This window comes from Styela clava, chromosome 4, assembly GCF_964204865.1.
Source record: "Styela clava chromosome 4, kaStyClav1.hap1.2, whole genome shotgun sequence".
NCBI classification, from domain to species: domain Eukaryota; kingdom Metazoa; phylum Chordata; class Ascidiacea; order Stolidobranchia; family Styelidae; genus Styela; species Styela clava.
This window is the reverse complement of record NC_135253.1, coordinates 18,224,552-18,245,030: the sequence shown is the minus strand read 5'-3', so window position 1 is coordinate 18,245,030 and position 20,479 is coordinate 18,224,552. Positions and strand designations below refer to the sequence as shown.

Here is a 20,479-nt window from a genome sequence, read left to right as displayed (position 1 = left end):
TAGTGTTTTAATGCCGTAAATCTATGTAATTCTTGTTGTAAAATGATATTAGGAGTACAGGTTTACTATTTCTCCAGTTTGGCATAGCTCTGTTCTCTAGTTAGCTTGTATTTAATACTTCCGTAACTAGTCTATCTTCGCAGTTTATTTCTTGTGTGATTTCTATGCGTATTTCCATGTATATTACGTGTTTGTCGATAAGATAGGATTTGTGTTGTATTGTAGGGATTATTATTAGTTAATTAGACCATATTTTTAACAGTAAGAAAAAAAGTAATTCCAGTTAGGACAAGATTTCTTCTGAATTTGAAAAAGGTAGAAAAAAATGAAATTTACGTTAAATACTTGATTGGCTTTCATAGGAATAACCCGTTAGTTAAAAACACGTTATCTTGCCCTTGAGCAAGACAAACTAGTACAAGCCAGCTTTTAATCACTTGGCCACTTATAGCTAACTATTTAATTGGCTACAGACATCCTTCTAAATCGTTTTACAAGAATTGCCGAGACTTAATTACGGCATTCTTACTTTATTTATTATAAACGATATCCACGTAAAAGCTATACCCTAAAGGCATAACAGGCGTCTCGACTATTGTATATAAACGGACAATAATTCTTTAAATTAACTCACTGGTTTTGATCTTGTATCTATATTCTGATCTGTGTCGTCGAATACAAGAATTATAAGGTTGGTGACTTTGTATGATATTCATTGTCTGCTGGGTTAAGCTCTGCCCTAACTGAGTCAGAGGGAAATTGGAAGTCTGGTTTAAACTCTAGTTGCAACTAGATTCTTTTTTGGTTCAATTTATGACAAATCTAAATCTTATATGGCCGATCCTCCAACTTCTTTATATTGTCAAGATTGGGTTCATTCTCTCAAAGCTGAAAATATTGGTGATTTGAAAGTAACCTCAGAAAATACTTGGTCTACTGATAATGAAGTAAAATACGAATATAATTGGCCAACAACCACAACTGGGAAAATTTTTAATGCACATTTGGCTCTTACAACAATTTATTATGACCATATAAAAGGTATTCTTTTAGGCCCATTTTCAGGATTAGCCACTTGCAGTATTAATTCCGGATCTTGTACTGTAGGTACTCAAACAATTATTTGGAAAAATTACCCATTAATAGATTGTCCCCCTTTTAAAAATTTCAATTCGAAAATGGCATTGCATTATAATGCGTCGGGTGACATTTACCGATTAGACTTTCCGGAATTGGGAGCCAGCATCCACCAATGGGGTTCATGTGGTGCTTATGTTCAAAGATGTTTTAATACAAAAACATTTTGTACAAATAATGCACTTTTATTTAAAACTCACAAATGTTCTTCATTGAAAGCTGCTGGTTTCATCAATTCTAAATACCCAAAACTAAGGTATAGTTCCGTAGTGGTAGATTCTGTTTCTAGCACTCTGACTGGCTTTATTCAGGAAAATACTGACAGGGTAACCGAGGTAATTGTTAATATATCATCAGACATCAATTACCTCGAGTGTCAACTGGAAAGTATTCTAACCCGAATATACAAAACTCTAAGTAAACAATATCCAGGTCAAATTTTAAATGAAGTGGTAGGAGGCAAACATGCTGCTATAACGGTAGGGGATATCCTCCCAGAAATACACTGTGAGCAAATAAACGTTACTATATTACGATCACTATATTATAATAATACTTATGCAACAAGGCCACTTGTAACGTTTCTCAACAAAAATAATGTTACCATAGTTGCGCAGATATTTACAGATACGAATGTCTACGCAGGTATACATTTTTTTGAAAACTTCGTCTCCGGACGAACGTTTACTTTTGCAATCAATGGGCGATACTATACGTATACCAATTACACGCTAACTCATACAAATGCCCACATACAATCTCTAAGGCCTTCTTTAACCAAAATCAACGAAACCTTTAAACCAATGGAATATCAAAAGATATTCCAAGATATGCCCCACGGAGGACACTCAGGCTTCGAAGATCTCAATAATATTCTAATTTCGATCAATCACCTGAACTTGATCAAAGAAAAGATATTATTGGATCACAAGTCGTCCTCCGAAACAAATACAAACAACCAATTTACTACAACTAAAAACAAAGTTGAAGACAACTTTGTAAACGCTTTATCATTTATCAGTCATCCAATTTTGTCGGCTTTCTACATGCTAGCATGGCATTTAGGAATGTTTTGGGGTATTGTATTGACCATACTCGTCGTAAAGCGTATGATACCAATGCTCAAAACCTCGTCAACGCCTGTATGTAACAGAGCTAGACAATTTTGGATGAATTTTAGAAACCCCGCTCAGGAACTTAATCCTGTAGAACCTTTGCCAAACGTAAATGGAACAAATAGAGAAGACACTGAGACTGCTGTACCTATACATGCCCCCCATACTTCCAATAACCTACCCAATCTATACCCCAATCTTCCTTCTTGAAATTTTCACCTCTCTTGGTGACATGTTTTTCTTATTTACATTGTATTGTATCACATATTTTGTTTGGTGAATATACACTTGAATAAATATTTCAAAAAAAAAAAAAATATGAAAAAAAAAAAAAAAAAAAAAAAGTATATATTGGTTTATTGATATCATTTTATTATGTTTTTCGTTATTTAAATTTAAATTAATATTTCATCATCAGGGATAACTTTAAATCACTCAATTTATGACGTTATAATTTCAATTTTACGATATATTTTCAATTTCACTTACAATTTTATGTTTTTCTCTTTGTTATTTTTTTAGAAATCTGTACAATTTTTGACACGTTTGTTATGCCGAAACCCCGAACTCCGTTCTTTAGGGCCGAATTATTATGTAGGGATTATTATTAGTTAATTAGACCATATTTATAACAGTAAGAAAAAAAGTAATTCCAGTTAGGACAAGATTTCTTCTGAATTTGAAAAAGGTAGAAAAAAATGAAATTTACGTTAAATACTTAATTGGCTTTCATAGGAATAACCCGTTAGTTAAAAACACGTTATCTTGCCCTTGAGCAAGACAAACTAGTACAAGCCAGCTTTTAATCACTTGACCACTTATAGCTAACTATTTAATTGGCTACAGACATCCTTCTAAATCGTTTTACAAGAATTGCCGAGACTTAATTACGGCATTCTTACTTTATTTATTATAAACGATATCCACGTAAAAGCTAAACCCTAAAGGCATAACAGGCGTCTCGACTATTGTATATAAACGGACAATAATTCTTTAAATTAACTCACTGGTTTTGATCTTGTATCTATATTCTGATCTGTGTCGTCGAATACAAGAATTATAAGGTTGTTGACTTTGTATGATATTCATTGTCTGCTGGGTTAAGCTCTGCCCTAACTGAGTCAGAGGGAAATTGGAAGTCTGGTTTAAACTCTAGTTAACCGAGAGTTTATGCTTTTAACTAAGCTCTGTTTAGGATTGCTTTAAGATAACAAGCATCCTATAGTATCTTTAGTGTCATACTAGTTATTCATATGTATATCTAGGTATGTTTTACTCGGTTTTTAGTATCCCATTATAAGTAAATAGTTCATGACTGTGACGTCATAGACCAATTCCGTATCTTGTGTTACGTATGTATCCTACGGTATTTGTACTGTGTTTTTCATGTTTTTATTTGTTTATTGTATTTCTTATTGGAGTATTTGGTTGTATTAAGTATTTGGTTGTATTAAGTTCTTACAGGTGTATAATTAATCTAGTTAGTTAACTTAGTTACTCTGCTGTATTTGGAACCGAAAGAAGATTATTTTGTGATCGACATCTATAGCAATTACAACGTCCAAGAAGCTGGCAGAAAGAACCTGAGTGGTGATATCAATTTTGGTACGCCACACACGCAAATTTTATATCTGAGATACCTTGCCGACAATCCAACCTGAAATAAAGGGTGTCCATAAAGTTTATCATTTTAAGAATGGCTATTACATAGGTAGGTAATTAAGTGTAAATGAAAGTTGTTATTGTGCGCTCTGGAATATATTAGACGCCACTTAACAACAAAAAAAAATAACAAAATTACTAATGAGCATTATTTAGGCTTCATTATCGGGTTTACCGTCACAATAATATCCGGATATCAGAAAGCAAAATACCTCTCGGTTAACCGTTATCCAGACAATCATACCCTTACTACTTTCAATATATCAAAAAATTCGAAACAGAAATTAAATAATTTTTCCGAAAATATACCATATCGTCTCTTACGCATGACTTGCGCAATTCGGTTATTAGAGTGGCGTCTTCAAAAAAACGATTGGAAATGTTTATTGATAAATGGAAACTGGAAAAGGGCAATTTTGGAAAAAGTTTTATAGTTATTCATAGCCATTTAGGCATAAACAATCAATATTGTATAAGGCTTTGAGTACTCCTTAAGTATGCGCACCAAGATGTCGCACAACCTGAACCCTAACCTTGTACACAACCTGAGTTCAGGTAGTGCGCCATCTTGGTGCGCATACTTCAGTACGTCCAGGCTTTGTTTAATGGAAGTTCCATAGATCGCCTTTTACCCCATTGAAACAACTCGAACAATTTAAGCCACATATTTTGTGTTTCTAGCTATTTTATCGGTGTAAATCACCCACACATGGATATGCATTTAATGCTACATACCGTCAATATGATGATAAATATCATTATGATAAATGCAGGAAAATCACAAAAACAACATATAAAATGATTTAATTCTAACATAAACATTGCCGCAATCAGAAAATGGTTTTTTAATTTTCTATAAGATTTGCGCTTGACCTATTGAGTTTAAAAAAGTATTCAGACATAAACTGGTACTTCCATGAACAGTTTACCAATTACATTTCCTTAATAATTTACATTGAATAGTCAAAATCTAATAAATACTGCCTCACTTCTGAAAATATACTCTGAAGTTCACAAACATGTTGAAGCTTGTAACGCAGTATCGCTTTTCTATTTCTCTATTTTAGTGTTGTTTCCTTAATTTAAATTAATTTTATTCTGAACTGAATTATAAGTAATTCGGAATCATGGGGCAAATTTAAGTCATATGTGTTTTTCTAACGTTTCGTTGGAGCATAGCAAGACTTCTCTGAACAAACATACTCATGATAAAAAAAGCAACTGCAAGTAAACATACACAGTGAGAATCGCGCCTGTATGTTGAAGAATCAATAAAACTTTTTAATGCATCATTAACAGTGGGGAACTTGGATGATAAAGCTGATTGATACGTATCCAGCGGTTTTATATTGAGTAATTTATGTCAATAAGTATGGCATTATTTCTTTTCACGAAATAACAAGTACATTTGTAAGCTTTCGTTAGATCATAGTCTAACTCCTTTAGACAAACAAGCTATAACTGCAGATATGAATGTTTTCTAATCCTTTTGTCCAAAATAGTTTGAAGTCGTCTATAAATCTTCGGTATGTCTTAATAACCATTTTATTCTCATCGAAGTTATCTGGCACAATAAGACAAATATATTTTTCTATTGTTTCGTCTGACCAATTTCAGACATACATGATTCTACTGTAACAACAAAAGGCAAAGCTGTTAAGTTACAGCTGTTAAATTACAGTAACGTGTCACCAACCTAGTTCTATCAAATTCGAGTACCAAGTCAAGTCGAATCACTGTTGCTACTTTTTAAAAGTCGAGTCTGGCCTGTCCTTATAGATTCCCTAAACAATGATAAAATGGATAGATGAATTGTCAATCCTGACTGTGCACAATGCGCTGCTCCTAATGCGACCTCGCATTGTGTCCAATGCGCTGCTTCAATGCGATCTCGCATTGTGCTGCGCCTAATGCGGCTTCACTGTGCCCAATGCGCTGCTCCTAATGTGATCTTGCATTGTGCCCAATGCACTGTGCCTAATGCGGCTTCACTGTGCCCAATGCGCTGCTCCTAATGCGGCCTCACTGTGCGTATTGCGCTGCTCCTAAGGCTACCAACCCCTCTCTTGCATGACGTGTGTTTCAGTGCGGGATCAGTTGATCGCCGTCATTTTAGATAGTGGTTTATTTTGAAAACTGCATAATACAGCCAAATTATAAATGTATAATTCTGGAGAGCAAGCAAAGCTTTAAAAAAAGTTTAAAACATAAGAAATATCATGTGCCCGCAGCACACACACCAAAAAAAAAAAATACAAAATGGATTGAATTTTCGGGCTGTTTTACTTTTACATGAAAATACATAATTTAAAAGTCTTGAAAATAATGAATTATATTTTCGCATTTATGCATCCAATCTTTTTTCGCGCTGGCAGCACGGTGCTGCTCCTGGGATTTGGCCTGTTCTTCGTGTACGTTTGTACTCGTATATTGGAATCATACAAACGTTATAAAAGGAAGCGCCGTCTAAGTGATACCGGAGGAGATGGTAATAATGACAAAAGTGTGTAGAAATGAGTATATCGAAGAACATTTTGAAGGTAAGAGAAATTGCCTATTAGCACAATATGCTGTTAGGAATAGCAATATTAGTGTTTATGGACCAGTCTGTGTGTTGCTTAAGAGTTTGGGACCTCGACTGTCCAGATTTTGTATTCTGTAGTCTGCATGCTGACGTATCAAATAGCTTGTAAACGCATACCTATTGAGACTCGAGTCTTGTAACGGCATGCAGTACAGTGTGTGAATCCTCAATAAGTTTAAACACAAAAATACGTTGTACCCAAATCCACAAAAAGTCACGTCACATATTTTATGAGGTCAATTTTTCGATCGTCATTTTTTTTTTGCGTGGCCGATATTTGTCGTAGCAGATTTATGGACTTGTGAATGATTCAGTTACATCAAATTTATAATTTGTTTTCTTACGAAGCTTGCGCATCACATGTGGTTCCGACCTACCTATGAATATAGCGAGTGTTTTCCGTTGGGTAAACTTTTATCATTATGCAACAACTCCCATTTTCTTCTATTACAATCCGCCCTAAGCCACCTTAACAACGATTATCCATTGAGAGTTTATAGCAAGTATCCATAGCAACATGCGGACCACTTTCATGCAATAGAATTGCTTCGTAAATTACCTATTACGAATTTCTTGTTGTCTCTCAAAATTTGTTCACTGTTCCGGATTCATATTTTTTAATATTCAACCCCGGGCTTAGCCATTTTATTCAAATTTAACACTCTACCAATAATATATTCGTCTTACAGAATACTTGTAATTTTTTTTGACGCAGTCTGCAAACGAGATGGAGATGTTATAAAAATGAATTCGCAATTCATTTATTCCAAACCGTTATAGAAAACGGCGGATAGATGAGGACATTGGACCTGTTGGATGTTGTGGCCTTGCAAAGCCCGCATGGCGAAAACTTGTTTAACAAGAATAAAATAATTAAGAAACGCTCGTACCAATATCAATTTTTCCTACTTGTCTCAGTCGTTTATGGCTTTATGCGACTAAATGTCCTCCAACAACCTTGACGAAGGATTCCGTGGTTCCGAAAATTTTCCACCCAGTCTTGAATCAATTTTGAAAGATTTTCCAGTTCGAGTAGTTCTGACTTCAGCCACATCGATTGAAGTTTCAAATAAAAGCGAAACGAGGATTTTTAAAATAATAATATTTGAACAAGAAATATAAGAAACGGGAAATCGGTAAAAGATTATTGATGTAGTGCACTGCTTGATGAACTGTTGTGCCTTATCACTTTCTTAACTGTTTCACGCGTTCTTCGAACAGATATTAGCACACAGACAGTCTTTCATCCTAAAAATATAATGAAGTACTGGCTTCGAAAACTACTTTTTTCAATTTTTTGAGTCAGTAATCTACCACTCGCGGAATGACCCTAAGCTTTTTCAATACTTTTTATTGCATAGTGTTTCTCATCGTTACAGAACCGACATCCAGTAGATGTTGCCAGCTACGACTTATTGGTGGTTTGCACAATAAACTGCTCGGAAACGGTAGAGTAGCTAGCTGCCTTTTCGACTGGAGTGCCTTGCCACATAAGCCTACATTATATAAAATCAGACAATACATTTTAAATAGAAAACAATGAAAACTTCAGCAGACTGTTCGGGTCGAAACAATACATGAGTCTGCTCCGTGTCCAGTAAAATGCATGGAAATAAACAACGATGAATAAATCGACTTCATGTCCACTAAAATGCAAACCAATAAAAACTGCAAACTGTGTGGGCCCAATCCAAGAGTTTTAATCGTGTTGTTAGCCATCATCTTTTCAAACTACCTGTACCTATTGGTGTGTCCAAATGTTTGCTGTTGAACTTCACGTACTTCAAACAATGGGAATTTCTTTCTACTATTATTATTACAACTATTATTCGCTGTTTAAGAATAGCAATCTTTCATTTTAGTAATCGGAATAATAATCTCGACTCACATTATGACAAGACATTTTAAATGCTCGCATCGACCATGGATTGAATATTTTGAGTAACTTATACCAGTAACTTGGAGAACCGGACAAACACGATTGAATATAGACATACAGACTAGCTTGTATATCTTTTATACATCAGAGCTTCTTTGAAAAAATGTGTGTTGATCATTTGTATGAAGTGATTTCAATCTGAGGGACTTCGTGGAAACAGAAATAATCGACTTAGCTATCGGCATTGAATTGGTCGGTAAATTAATGCGAGAGAAACAATTTATAGGAACAATCGATGCTCAAGACAGCAAGATGGAAGCTCCGGAATGTTGGACGTTGCAAAGACTTAAATCATTTACTCCAATTTCTACGAATTCGAACCAATTTTGTAACATAAGAAGCAACGCCCAAAACTAGTCTTCGTGTTTTTATGTTTGTTGTTTACTTTTTAGCTTTATTTGTTTACAGAAAAACAGCAGCTAATCAATTAATTGTTATTTTTGGTATTCGCATTTCGGCACAGGCACCGTCACATAATTTCCAAATGTTTGTATTGTTCACGACTTTTACTCATCAAAATTATTTACAACATTACAAGTAGGCTTCGCCCGTGAAATTTATTTTCTCGTGATCATGTACTCTGTTCATTAATTTATTCTGGTATGATTGCCGTGTAGTTACTTGTGTGTGTGTGTGTATATTCTTTTGTGTGAGTGTGGGTGAATGGGCACAGGCGCTGGTTACAGCGTTCATTATAAACATTTATATAGGTTTTGCCCATTTCTCGATCTTTCGGTTGCCTTTGTCTGTGTGTTTTTCACTTTTATTGTAGACGAAAGATCGAAAAAAAATTGTATTGTATAACTTCACGGTTTTGTGCACCGGATTTCACTCCGTGCTCCGTCCATTATTAAAGTCCCGTTCTATTATTGTTCCACAATCAGACGATGACAGAACAGAGTGACAGCAAGGTCTCGAATTTCTGAAGTCACGAGACTGTTTGCTGTGGTGTTAAAGGTTTCACGAAACTAGAGATTCAGTATTTACGTAAACTACTGATAACTGGATAAGGACTTACGTTACAGTTACTGAGTTACGGGATTTAAGTTCACTAATATCTAGTAATCTAGTACCACAAGTACCGTACCCTTCCAATCGGCATGGAATACGGTACCTAATTTTTTTTGCTTATGTTATTCCTAACCCCCACCTGACTAGCCTATGGCATCCAAAAATTACGTCGCTACGACGACATCATCACTTTATAGAGCTTGTCAAAATACAATTACTCCTGTACTCGCTAACGTCGGCGTTCTCTATCACAGAGTTTCTGAAACTTTTCGAGCCGATGAAAGTTGTGAATCCTATTTTTGACGGACCCCCATCCTATATCGTATCAATTTCTGTGCCAGACAACGAGAAAGAATAATGTTTCCTTCGACAAAATCTGAATCAATTTCAAATCTGAATTAATTTCGTTTAATGCCCCTTTCTTGTAGCAACGGTAACGGGCTCAAAATATTACCGTACCTTAGCAGGCGCACAAGTTATTGATACTGGTAATAACTCAGTAACCCTTACAATCAATTATTACGACGATGTAGCTCTGTGACGAGGTTCCCCCCTTACAGACGCTAAAGGCAAGAATCATTCTAAAACAGCTTTTTCACTCTCATTGTTTCGCAACAATAACAATTTGCGTTTACGTGAACTTACGACTTTATCTCATTTACGAATTGTTATGTGACAATGTATCTACGTTGAAATGTATATGTTTCAGACTCTTTCCATATCGTTGCGGACCCCCTGTTCAGTTGTCACGGACCCCAGTTTGGGAAACGCTGCTCTATCATATCGTGATCGTTGTGACGAACAAACAAGAGAAATAGCTTTCTCTGTTTTAGATGATTGTCTGCGCATTTTGGACGATCATATGCATACTTTGGTGGGGCTTATTACGCCACTGTGATGTCGCAATGACTTAATTTTAATTTTTTGGTGACGTGGTCAGGTGGGGGTTGGGAATGACATCTGCAAAAATTGTTGAGCCAGGCCAACTATACTAGACCCCATAAGCCATATCGTAACTCAATAAAAATGTTAAAAACGTACAAGTACTGAAGTACGAAACCGTCAGACCTGCAGACCGTACGGACAAGTACAGACATAAGAATAAAAGGTAGGGCTACGCATTTTCAATTAAATTTTAATGTTTATTTTGCGATTGGTTTTACAGTATTGCTCAATAGTGATTATATGTGTGGAAAATATCACAGCATAAAAACTTGGAAGCATCTATTTTGCTTACGTGGAGCCATATACGTGATACCGTTTTCGAAAACCCAGTGATGGCAAGCTTGCGTAGATTTTTCACTTCATCAAGTCATTTTTGGTAAATAAATCTTCTGGGGAAACTGTTTTGGGGTCTGGTATAGTTGAGCAAGGAAAACTAGGAGACATGTGGTACTAAACCATACCCAGATACCAGACCTCTGTTTTGTATAGGTAGTTTAATTTTCCCACTAAGGGCACTATCTACATGCCATTTAGTATTTGAGCTCGGCAGTGTGGCACTATATGATTGAGTCTTCATATCGGCTCTACTCTTCACCGGGGTAAATTTGTAAATCCTATCCATCCGATATCATTTTCATAACTTTTTTTAAAATAAAAAAGGGTTCCTTGAGAAAAATATTGGGGAATCACTAATCTATCTCATTACAGTTTAATCTCAACTCGAGGGAACATTCCTGAATTTTACGTGATTTATTTTTTTTCGTCTTGGCTGAAATGAAAACTCATATCTTGTCTGGGTAATTCAATAATATAAATCAATAATGTTTTTGCGAAAGAATATTTTTTTGTACCTATAAAAATGTAGAGATGCAATATTCAATCTCCTTAGCCCTTTGCACAAGAGCGAAATAATTCTTATTGCTCACCAATCATCATCCATATTATTATTGTAGAAGCAAATTATAAAAACCAATGTGTATCGGCTTCCGGCTAAGAAACTGATACCACCACTGCATTGGTAATTGCTGTGAGAGGTCGGTCCATTTTAGACAAATTTTGGATTAATATTATGGTATGTGTCTGATTGAAATTCTGCACTGTTTACTGTATTGCTGTTGTGCTGTGAATATGTTTGTGGTCCCATTGATTGAATGCTACCATTAAATTTGAAGATGATTTGTATTTTCTTACCAATTCTTTTGCTCAATGTAATTAATATACGGTACTTGATATTAAAAGCTATCAAGGTATCAAATATATCATATGCCGTTATTTGTTTTGAATAGTTTGTTTACTTTAGTGGAGATAAAGTATACTTACAGACTTCTTCAATTATTTCTCACAATCTTTGCCTACTGCAAGAGAAATCGAGTTTGGCCATCAGAAATCCTTGGAAATGGAAGTGATATATGGCAGATTTATTATGTCAATCAATGAAATTCGGGCATTCGGGTCGTCATTTCATACTCTGTTTCCGAAATATTTGTTTGAGGACAAAGTAGCAACCAAACATATATATTCCTATAGCTGTTTACTTTCATTTTTCTTCTCAAGCATCTCATGTGAACCAGTCTAATGTGTTGTTTCATTGAATTTATTAATGATTAATCAGATTTTAGGATTCTAATTCTTCACCACGTTTTTTGTTGGTTTGCTTACTGTACTCACATATTTTAAGGCAAATTCGGCAATAAGACTCATTGGTATTTAAAGCAATATTGTAATGAGTTTGAGTATATACAATAAGGCGTAAGGCGCTACCTGATCCAATATCGTGGGAACAGATGGGGCCTAGGTCACATTTTTTAAAATTTCATCTTTATTCTGGGGTTTTGAGCAATGTTCTACGTCATGTCGTCTTTAAATACATAATTTTTCAATAATAAAAATTTTAGCTGGACTTAGAAGTGGTGTATTTTATAAATGTTGGAAACAAAGTCCCTAATGGGGTTGAAAAACAGGAATGAATCAAAGCTGTAGTGCCAGAGGATGTTGATTATGAAGCCATTTTCAGACATATTACTAAACATAACCAGAGCTCAGGGTTTACTGAGCATGCATATCTACCGATATTCAAATATAATTAAACTAAAATTTGTTTTTCTGTGATTTTCTCAAAACTCAAATTTGTGACTTACCGTAGGCCTTTTCTGTTCTCATCTAGAAATATCTGTATTCTTAGATAATATGAAACTTACATATATCTTGGATTTTAGTATAGTTATGTCATAATTGAGCCACCCATGGAGGGTTCTTTGTACAAATGGTATGGACCTTTTTCAAGATGGCATAACCGTTATTGCATTGTGAATAATGGTCAGCTTGAATTTTATTCATCGAAAAATGCTCTTCAAGAAGGACAACGTAGCCTTGAAACACATCATATCTCATTTTGTGAAATCACTGTTGACAAAACATCTCTCGTTGATTGGAGTATTCAGGTACCTTGCCATCCCATCATATATCTGAAAACGGATACAAAGGAAGAAAGGAGACGTTGGCTTAGAATTTTAGGCTCTGCCAAAGCGTGTTTGACAAATACGTCTGCATTAAACCTAATTAATCCGCAATATTCGAACACAATAAATAATGGTTCACCAGAAAGTATTAGTACATCAGTTCAAGAAGCTGGAGACCCTATCACCTCACAACCGGATAATAATGCAATTGAAATTTGTAGTCAAATTTCATCGGAAGAACCTTCCGAAAATTTAAGAGAGCAAAATAGAACTGGGACTGATGATGATAATATTCGAGACATCATGGAAAATGAAGTTATTTTAGATGAAAATGCAACAAAAAAACTTACATCAATTTGTGATGACATTAGATGCGAACTGGATTCATTTCAAAAATTATATTGTTCTGAAGTAGTCGGTTCTATTAAATCCATTCATAAAGATGCAAGCAAATTGTGTTTCCAATTTTCACTGTTTAAACATTTTATGCAATCCATGACTGGAAAACAATTGGACCAGTTACGTCCTGAAGATGAATGTAGCCAGAGTGAAATTGAATCTCAAGTCACAATTGACAGTGGATATGAAGTAATGGCTGCTCAACCAACTCAAATTTGTGATGAAGAAAAATTGAATTTGGAAACTTTTTTTACAACTGTGAAAGTGTCTTTTCGTGATGTCATGAATGAAGCAAACCAGTGTTCATCGGATTTATTATCTCTTGTGAAGACTGAAACATATATGGAAGCTTGTCTGGAATATACTAAATTTTTTGATATTTTTGCTGGCACTTTACTAAGTCCATTGAAAAATGACATATTAGGCAATGTAGAAAAAATTCGTAAGGAATTTGTAAAAGATCCTGAAAGGTATGTTTACATACAATTGATAATCGAGGATGAAATTTTAAGAAAGGGACATTTGCATTCTGACAGTGCAACACAGGCAGTGTTATGGATGATGCGTGGCTTACGAACGGTTTCTGCTTTTTTCAACTATTCTACAACACCTGAGCATCACAGTTTTAAAATTGCTGCATCTGCGTTCGAGGAAGCATACAGTAAATATCTTAAACCATATCATAATTTTGTTGTTTGTAGAATGTTCACCATGGGACTTAAATTGATCCCAAACTTGGATTATTTTAAAAAGCAAGTAGTTTATTGTGATGTTGATACTACCTCTCCCGAAGTGGAAAATGAACTTTTTAGACAAGTACAAGAATATCAAAAAGCTATGTCTGAGGTTGTCAGTTCGATAGAAAAAATTTATTTACATCATAACCTTGCCTTATGATTTCTCAAACAATAGTATGAATCACGGACTTTTAAGTGGGGTTAAATACATAATATGTTCATTAGAATATTTAACCCATCGTGCTGTCAAGATTGCTGTTATTTCCGAAATTGTATGGGTGGAAATGTTATGTTAACTTATCTAGTAAAAATGTAAAACTATGAAAATTAAACGGCTCTTGTTTTTGAAAAATTAAGTAATACATCTAAGTTGGGCTCATTCACCTGTTTATCTTCAAACGCTCAAATTGTAGAACAAAAATAAGTGTGTTATTAAAGATTTAATCTGCCTCTTTCTTTTTGTCAAAAAATAAGCAGTTTTTCTAGAAATTATCCAATATAGTGTTTCAGTTTTTTTGTATCCCTTTTTTTGATACTAATCATGTAAGTGATAAGTGGAACTCCTGCGCGGGTATTACGTTTTTGTGGTTATGCATTTAATCTCCCAAACGTCATATTGTACACAACACACTGGTTCGGTTATTTGTTTTATGACGCTGTTATAGATTTGTATTTATCTTATGTCCAAATACCTCACTGTACCAGATTTGCCAGTTATTTTGAATCGAATTGAAAATGTTCCGAATAAATAATGCCAAGCCTTAATTTGATAACTCTTTCACTAACCTGACTAGAATAAATGAGGTAAAGCATCTCAAATTGAATTGAAAAAATAGCGTGAAAGCTTTAGATTTTATGTAAGGTTGTGTGAATAATCAGAGTTGTTTTTTTGCTTATAATTTGTTTGACTAATTTTGTGGTAGTTATAAATTTCTGTAATATTTCCCATAATCTTTTAAAAATAAGATCATTATTATTTTAGTTATGTGTTGATGGAAGGTTATTATTGTTCCAGCTATGATCTCTCTTAATATGCAATAATTAAGCTTATTCAATTACACCTTTTCATGTCATTTTTCAATAATCATGCATGCCATTTAATTATTTTGAAATATTTCTTATCAAGGCAAAGGTGAATGAATATTAAGCATTGTGCCAGGAATAATTCTGTTTTGAGTCTATAGCAAGCTTATCAATCAACTGATATTTGAACATATTTCTAGGATATACCTGTCTTAATGAGTAAAAGTAAATGCGTACTTGTATATAATTTGTTCATGTATTCAATCAAGTATCAAGTGTTATTCCATATCTGTATTAATAAATGTCATGTTTTCTAATCTTAGCCGATTTTAGATTCTTTTACTAGTTTGGTTGCCAAAATGGGTATATTTAGCAAGCTATCTATCTACAGTTTTCTTTTACATCGAGAAATTAAATTAAACATGCATGTATAATTTCCAACAATAGATTTCTTCAATTTGATTAGTGTTACTGTAATGTTTTTGATGAAACATGAGTCAACAAAATAAACATTGGTTATATTTTCTGTATGCATTTGAATTACTTTCATTTCCTTTTTTTCAAATTATTGAAGTTGATGATGCAATAGTTGAGAAACGAATATTGACTTTCAAATATAGTTAGTTTTAAAATATTTTGTTGAAAACATCTACTTCATACATATAGTTAAAATCATTTCCACCATAGTTTAATTAATCACAAATTTCTTAAAGAATCATATAATTTTAAATTTTTGATCAGATGGGGGTATGCACTGCACACAGCTTTTATCATAATATTTTAGGCAATTTTTAAAGATAAGTGTGTATAATAATTATTCATGCCATTTCATTTGTTATCATTGCACATTGACCTAATGGTGTTGTTTATTTGTTGGCAGAATAATTTTGAGTCTTCAGATATGTGATATACATAAATTGTGCAATGTACTGCCTATATAATTCTTCATGTCATGCCAATAGTGAATCTAACCTTGTCTTTTCCAATTAAGCACCTGTTTAGACAGGTAGCAAAACTGCTTCTTGGTAAAAACATTTCAATATTTATTTGTTATATCTGATTACGGTACTAATTTCACTTGTAGTATCCAAAAAAATACTTTTAAATATTGATAATTGTGAATGTAATTAGCGGAACCAGAATTTAGTTGTTTAGTTGAATATACTGAATATTTGAAATAATAAAATATATAGAATAATATTGTAAAAAACCTGGGAAGTATGAGAAATATGGGCAACATTAAAACCAGTGTATATGTGTGTGATGGTCCTTTCTATTTCTGCTTTTATTATAAATAAAGTATTTGTGGAATATGACCTTTAAAAAAATGATTATTTATGCATTTTGCGACAGTGTTTTTCAACCATGCTATAGTACGTACTTAGCCATCATGCATTGTTCATGCCATTTTATAATTAGCTACTGCGCTATTGATTTTTTAAACAATAATCTTGCATTGAAAAATAAGTAATGTAATTAGGCTGGCAATCTACAAATATGGACTTCTTTACTGTCATATCGTTTCAAAATTTCATATCTAGTAGTACTAAGTGAGACACGTTCTCCTGTCTTAGCTTGGCTCATCAAAGATTGTGTTTTAATGCAGCAGCAATAAACATGACCATCACTAGTAGGGCTGTCCAAAATCGAATGATTTTTTGATTCGAATCGAATATTTTCGCGAGAGTGGTCTAAGCTCGGAGCGCCGCCGCTTGCCCAATGAAAAACATCCCGTAAAGGTGGTTCGAAAATTAGCCGAAAAACGATTTGAATAATTTGCGATTCGATTTCGAATATTTGGTTCGCTTGGACAGCCCTAATCACTAGTCTCCACTATCCTAATTTTTTTATTTTCGTGCCATTAATCTTACTTTATAAAAATACTAGTTTTATTAGTTTAGTTTAACAGCACTTGTCCTGATTTTTTTCTACAATCTCAAGGATTAAATTCATTTTTTCATTTTGAATATTGTGATTCTGAAAATCATTTTATTTTGTCATAATTCAGTGTAAATATAGTAATATGTTTGAATGACGATGGATGCTAAGGACAAGTGGTTTCATGGTAATATATCTAGAGAGGAGGCTGAAGATCTTGTCAGAAAAGCTAAAGTGAATGGTAGCTTTGTGGTTCGTTCGAGTAGAAGTGTAAAAGGAGCATATGCCATAAGTTTATTGTAAGTAATTTACATGTTGGTAAGAATTTAATCAATTCTGTCCGTGTTCAAGAATGCAGTTTCAGGAGCGGACACGTGTGTCGGACGTTTAATATCCGCAACCTTATATTCACCATGCAAGATTATTAATATTCTCTCGACCATTGAATCGAAACACTATCCTATTGCTCTTCTAATATCATCAATTCTGTGGACTTTTAGTGAACACATATCTAGTTAAACACGGTAAACCTTTAATAATTTATTAATTGTCAGATGAGTAAAATTAAGTTCTTTCAGGCATTGTGGAAATGTTCATACTTACCGTATTCTTGCAACACCTGAAGGCAAGTTTGCTGTACAAACAAGCAGTGGAGTTCAAAATAGAAAGTTTTTGTCTGTAGATGACTTGGTAGAAGAATACAGAGCGCCTAAGAATGGTTTGGTCTGTGCATTAACAAATCCTGTTGGAAGAATCAGCGCTGTTCCAGGTCAGTGTCATACAACTTTATTGAGTCAGCATCATTAACGAAATATGATTCAAACAAGCTACCGTAGTCTAACTTTAAAATTCTACCTTTTGATGCTCTGAAACAGTGGGTCTTATCCGCTGGTCCGCGGATCGGTGCGGGTCCATGGCAACCTTGCTGCCGATCCGCCAAATATATTCCAATATTAATATATTCTAAGCAAATTGCAAAATACAAAGTATTGGCGGCATAGCTCAAAGAATTTGTTGAGTTGAGATTAAATTTATTTTAGTCACAAAGCTTATTGTTTTCCATTTTTGCTTTTGTAGCATTGTAAATATTGTTCATAAAATGTAACTTTTCACGTTATACTTACATGGCCTACCAGTCCAGGTGGGCAAAATTTTTGACCTCTGGTCCGAAAACCATGCCCACCCCTGGTCTAGAATCTAGATAAATGCATGTAAGTGTCTTGATGTATGATTTCACTACATCAGGGATAGGGAATAAATACCACTTAGTTTTTATAATAATACGGCAGTTTCATAAATATTATCTTGTCTTGGAAAATAATACTTTATTTGTGTTTTATCAAAACTTGTTTCCATTTAACTTGGATTGTGAAGTCGTTCTAATTAATATAGTTGATATTCTTTTTAGCACTGCCAGAGAGAAATGTGGTTCCTACAGCTCCGAAAAACGTCTTGCCTTCGTACTTTGTGGTAGAATCAACTCCAGGTTTGTGAAACATATTTTATGAATAACAATATTAAATCATAATGTATCTGTCTTTAAATTTGAAGCCGCCTATTTTTAAACTTGAAATTATGTTATTAATAGTGTCTATCAATCAGATAGCAAGTTGCTGATGCGGCTTCTGATGGATAGAACCTGCCCAAATATGAGAATGAATTGTCCATGGAATAGAAAATAGTTAAATGCTTAAAATGCACAAATTGAAAAATGCCAAACTGTTAATCATTCGAATACAATCTTTTTCAACAGAAGTGGTTGAAGAGTCGATACGCAATTGTGTCATTTGCATGGATAGTGTAGTAAACACTTTTTTTCAACCTTGTGGTCATGTTTGCTGCTGTATGGATTGTTCAGCGGGTATTCGACAATGTCCACTCTGCCGAATAAGGATTACAAAGTTCCAGAAAGCGTATTTATCATAACATAGACAATGCTACTTTAACATATCCGAGTGCTTTTTATTCATTCTTTTATTTCTTCATTTGTATTGGATGGTATTCTACTGTACTGCTATTAGGCGAGCTTCTTTAAATATGCTCTAGATAAGCGGTTCTCAACCCTGTTTACTTTAAGGACCAAGTAAACAACCATTAACCTGATGACATATATTAAGAAATACGACACTGTGTATTTACAAAAGCTATCTAGCATATTCACCTATGATGATTTAGTTACAATGAATGGTCAGTGACCTAGGAAGATTCTCACAGGTTCTGGTCGAAGTTCTAAGAGTTGAGAACCATTTCTATAGCTAGAATATGTATATTCCATATCTGGATTGTCCATTCTTTAATATGGTACATTTATGTTTTTATTTCTGTGCGCGTTTTTAATTGCTATATCATGTATTTAATTTGATCATAAGAGCTACTTCCGAAGCTTTTGATTAATCATATTCAAAAGTAATAAACTTTCATATTCATTCTTTTTTTGTTTGCGCATTGGTCGTTTTACCATCAACAGGAATGATGGTGCTATTTTTGACTTTGCAAGTAAATCATCTTAGGGCTAATATTATTCCCCATGTTCAATAAACGTTGTGAAAGCAAATTTCACATCCCTGCGTTCTGTTTACTGTTTTCATGTTCTTAATTACTGCTGGTTACTGTTTCATATATTCTTATAATAGGTTGTGTGACTTGAAACCTGGTACAATAATACTCATGCATGGTATTCTGTGCATTAATATCGCATTTGATTATTATATCTTTAATTGCTTCAATTGTATTTTTTTCCCAAAAATTTGTTCCATGTAATTATAGCAATGTGCAATTTCAATACAATTATTTCATATGCGTTATAATTAAATTTTGTCTATGCAAAATCGTTGTGATTCTTAATTAGTTTTAACTTGTTTAGGCGCTTTAGTAAACCAGTCGAGTAGGGCGTTCAACGGTATGAGCCCAAACAATACTTTGGCAACTTACGTACGCACTGTATTTTATTGGCAATAAATTTCTTAGATTAGGGTTCTGTCAATACACAAGCGCATGGTACTATAAGACGAAATTGGTACATATTTTGATTGTAGGCAATAAAAGACCAGATGATTTGGCGATTGGCGCACGATCGATTCCCGGGAGGAAAAAAAGTGCACCTTACCGTCTCTAAAAAGCAGTACTGAGGACATTAAACATGTGACATTATTAGGTATTATTACGTTATATCTTGTTTAAGTTTAACGTGAACTGAAATCGGGTCATAGGTCTCTCGCTTCATTCAATTCTTTTAAAATTGTTTAATGCAGATAATGCTGGTCGTTGTTCAGCATCCGAAGATAATTTTTGTTTGATTTATTGTCACCATATGTTGGTCTCAAAAACCACGTATTTCTTCTGTAGTCTCGCTCATCGATATTCGCGCGGTATGGCCATACTGAATGCTTGTACCAAATTTCCATCTCCTTTTGTTTTGTACGTTTATGAAGCTTCCACATTTATTTTGTATTACAACCGTTATTTTTTTTTTTGGGGTCTTGTGAGTCTCTGCTCAAGCTTGAACTCGACATTTTTCTCAACTTCCGGCACGAACTGTCTGTTCAATGCAGGAATTCCCAGATTTCGGTAAATTTTTGAAATTCGGTTGT

General features: G+C 34.1%; 2 protein-coding genes across 3 annotated transcripts; both read left to right on the top strand.

Moving 5' to 3' along the window:
* The first annotated feature begins 3,691 nt into the window (after nt 1–3,691).
* Nucleotides 3,692–19,704, top strand: LOC120325904 (SH2 domain-containing protein 1A-like). Of its 2 annotated transcripts, XM_078111390.1 has the most exons (5): nt 3,692–3,708; nt 17,021–17,188; nt 17,468–17,658; nt 18,298–18,375; nt 18,643–19,704. In XM_078111390.1, exons 2-5 carry the CDS (start codon nt 17,043–17,045, stop codon nt 18,813–18,815), a joined length of 588 nt encoding a protein of 195 aa, XP_077967516.1. In that variant the 5' UTR covers nt 3,692–3,708; nt 17,021–17,042; the 3' UTR covers nt 18,816–19,704. The 2 variants fall into 2 exon arrangements, with proteins under 2 accessions (XP_077967516.1, XP_039248013.1); XM_039392079.2 differs by lacking the exon at nt 3,692–3,708 and having other exon boundaries at nt 16,910–17,188.
* On the top strand, nt 10,912–17,019 carry LOC120325902 (pleckstrin homology domain-containing family A member 8-like). The gene has a single exon (XM_039392078.2). It carries the CDS (start codon nt 12,637–12,639, stop codon nt 14,146–14,148), a length of 1,512 nt encoding a protein of 503 aa, XP_039248012.2. The 5' UTR covers nt 10,912–12,636; the 3' UTR covers nt 14,149–17,019.
* Nucleotides 19,705–20,479: the final 775 nt, after the last annotated feature.

Excerpts from the sequence above, each read along its gene's own strand:
- LOC120325902 (XM_039392078.2), top strand. The coding sequence starts at position 12,637 with ATGGAGGGTTCTTTGTACAAATGGTATGGACCTTTTTCAAGATGGCAT.
- LOC120325904 (XM_078111390.1), top strand. The coding sequence starts at position 17,043 with ATGACGATGGATGCTAAGGACAAGTGGTTTCATGGTAATATATCTAGA. Across the intron at positions 17,189-17,467 it reads GCATATGCCATAAGTTTATT|GCATTGTGGAAATGTTCATA; the intron begins GTAAGTAATTTA and ends AAGTTCTTTCAG. Across the intron at positions 17,659-18,297 it reads AAGAATCAGCGCTGTTCCAG|CACTGCCAGAGAGAAATGTG; the intron begins GTCAGTGTCATA and ends TATTCTTTTTAG.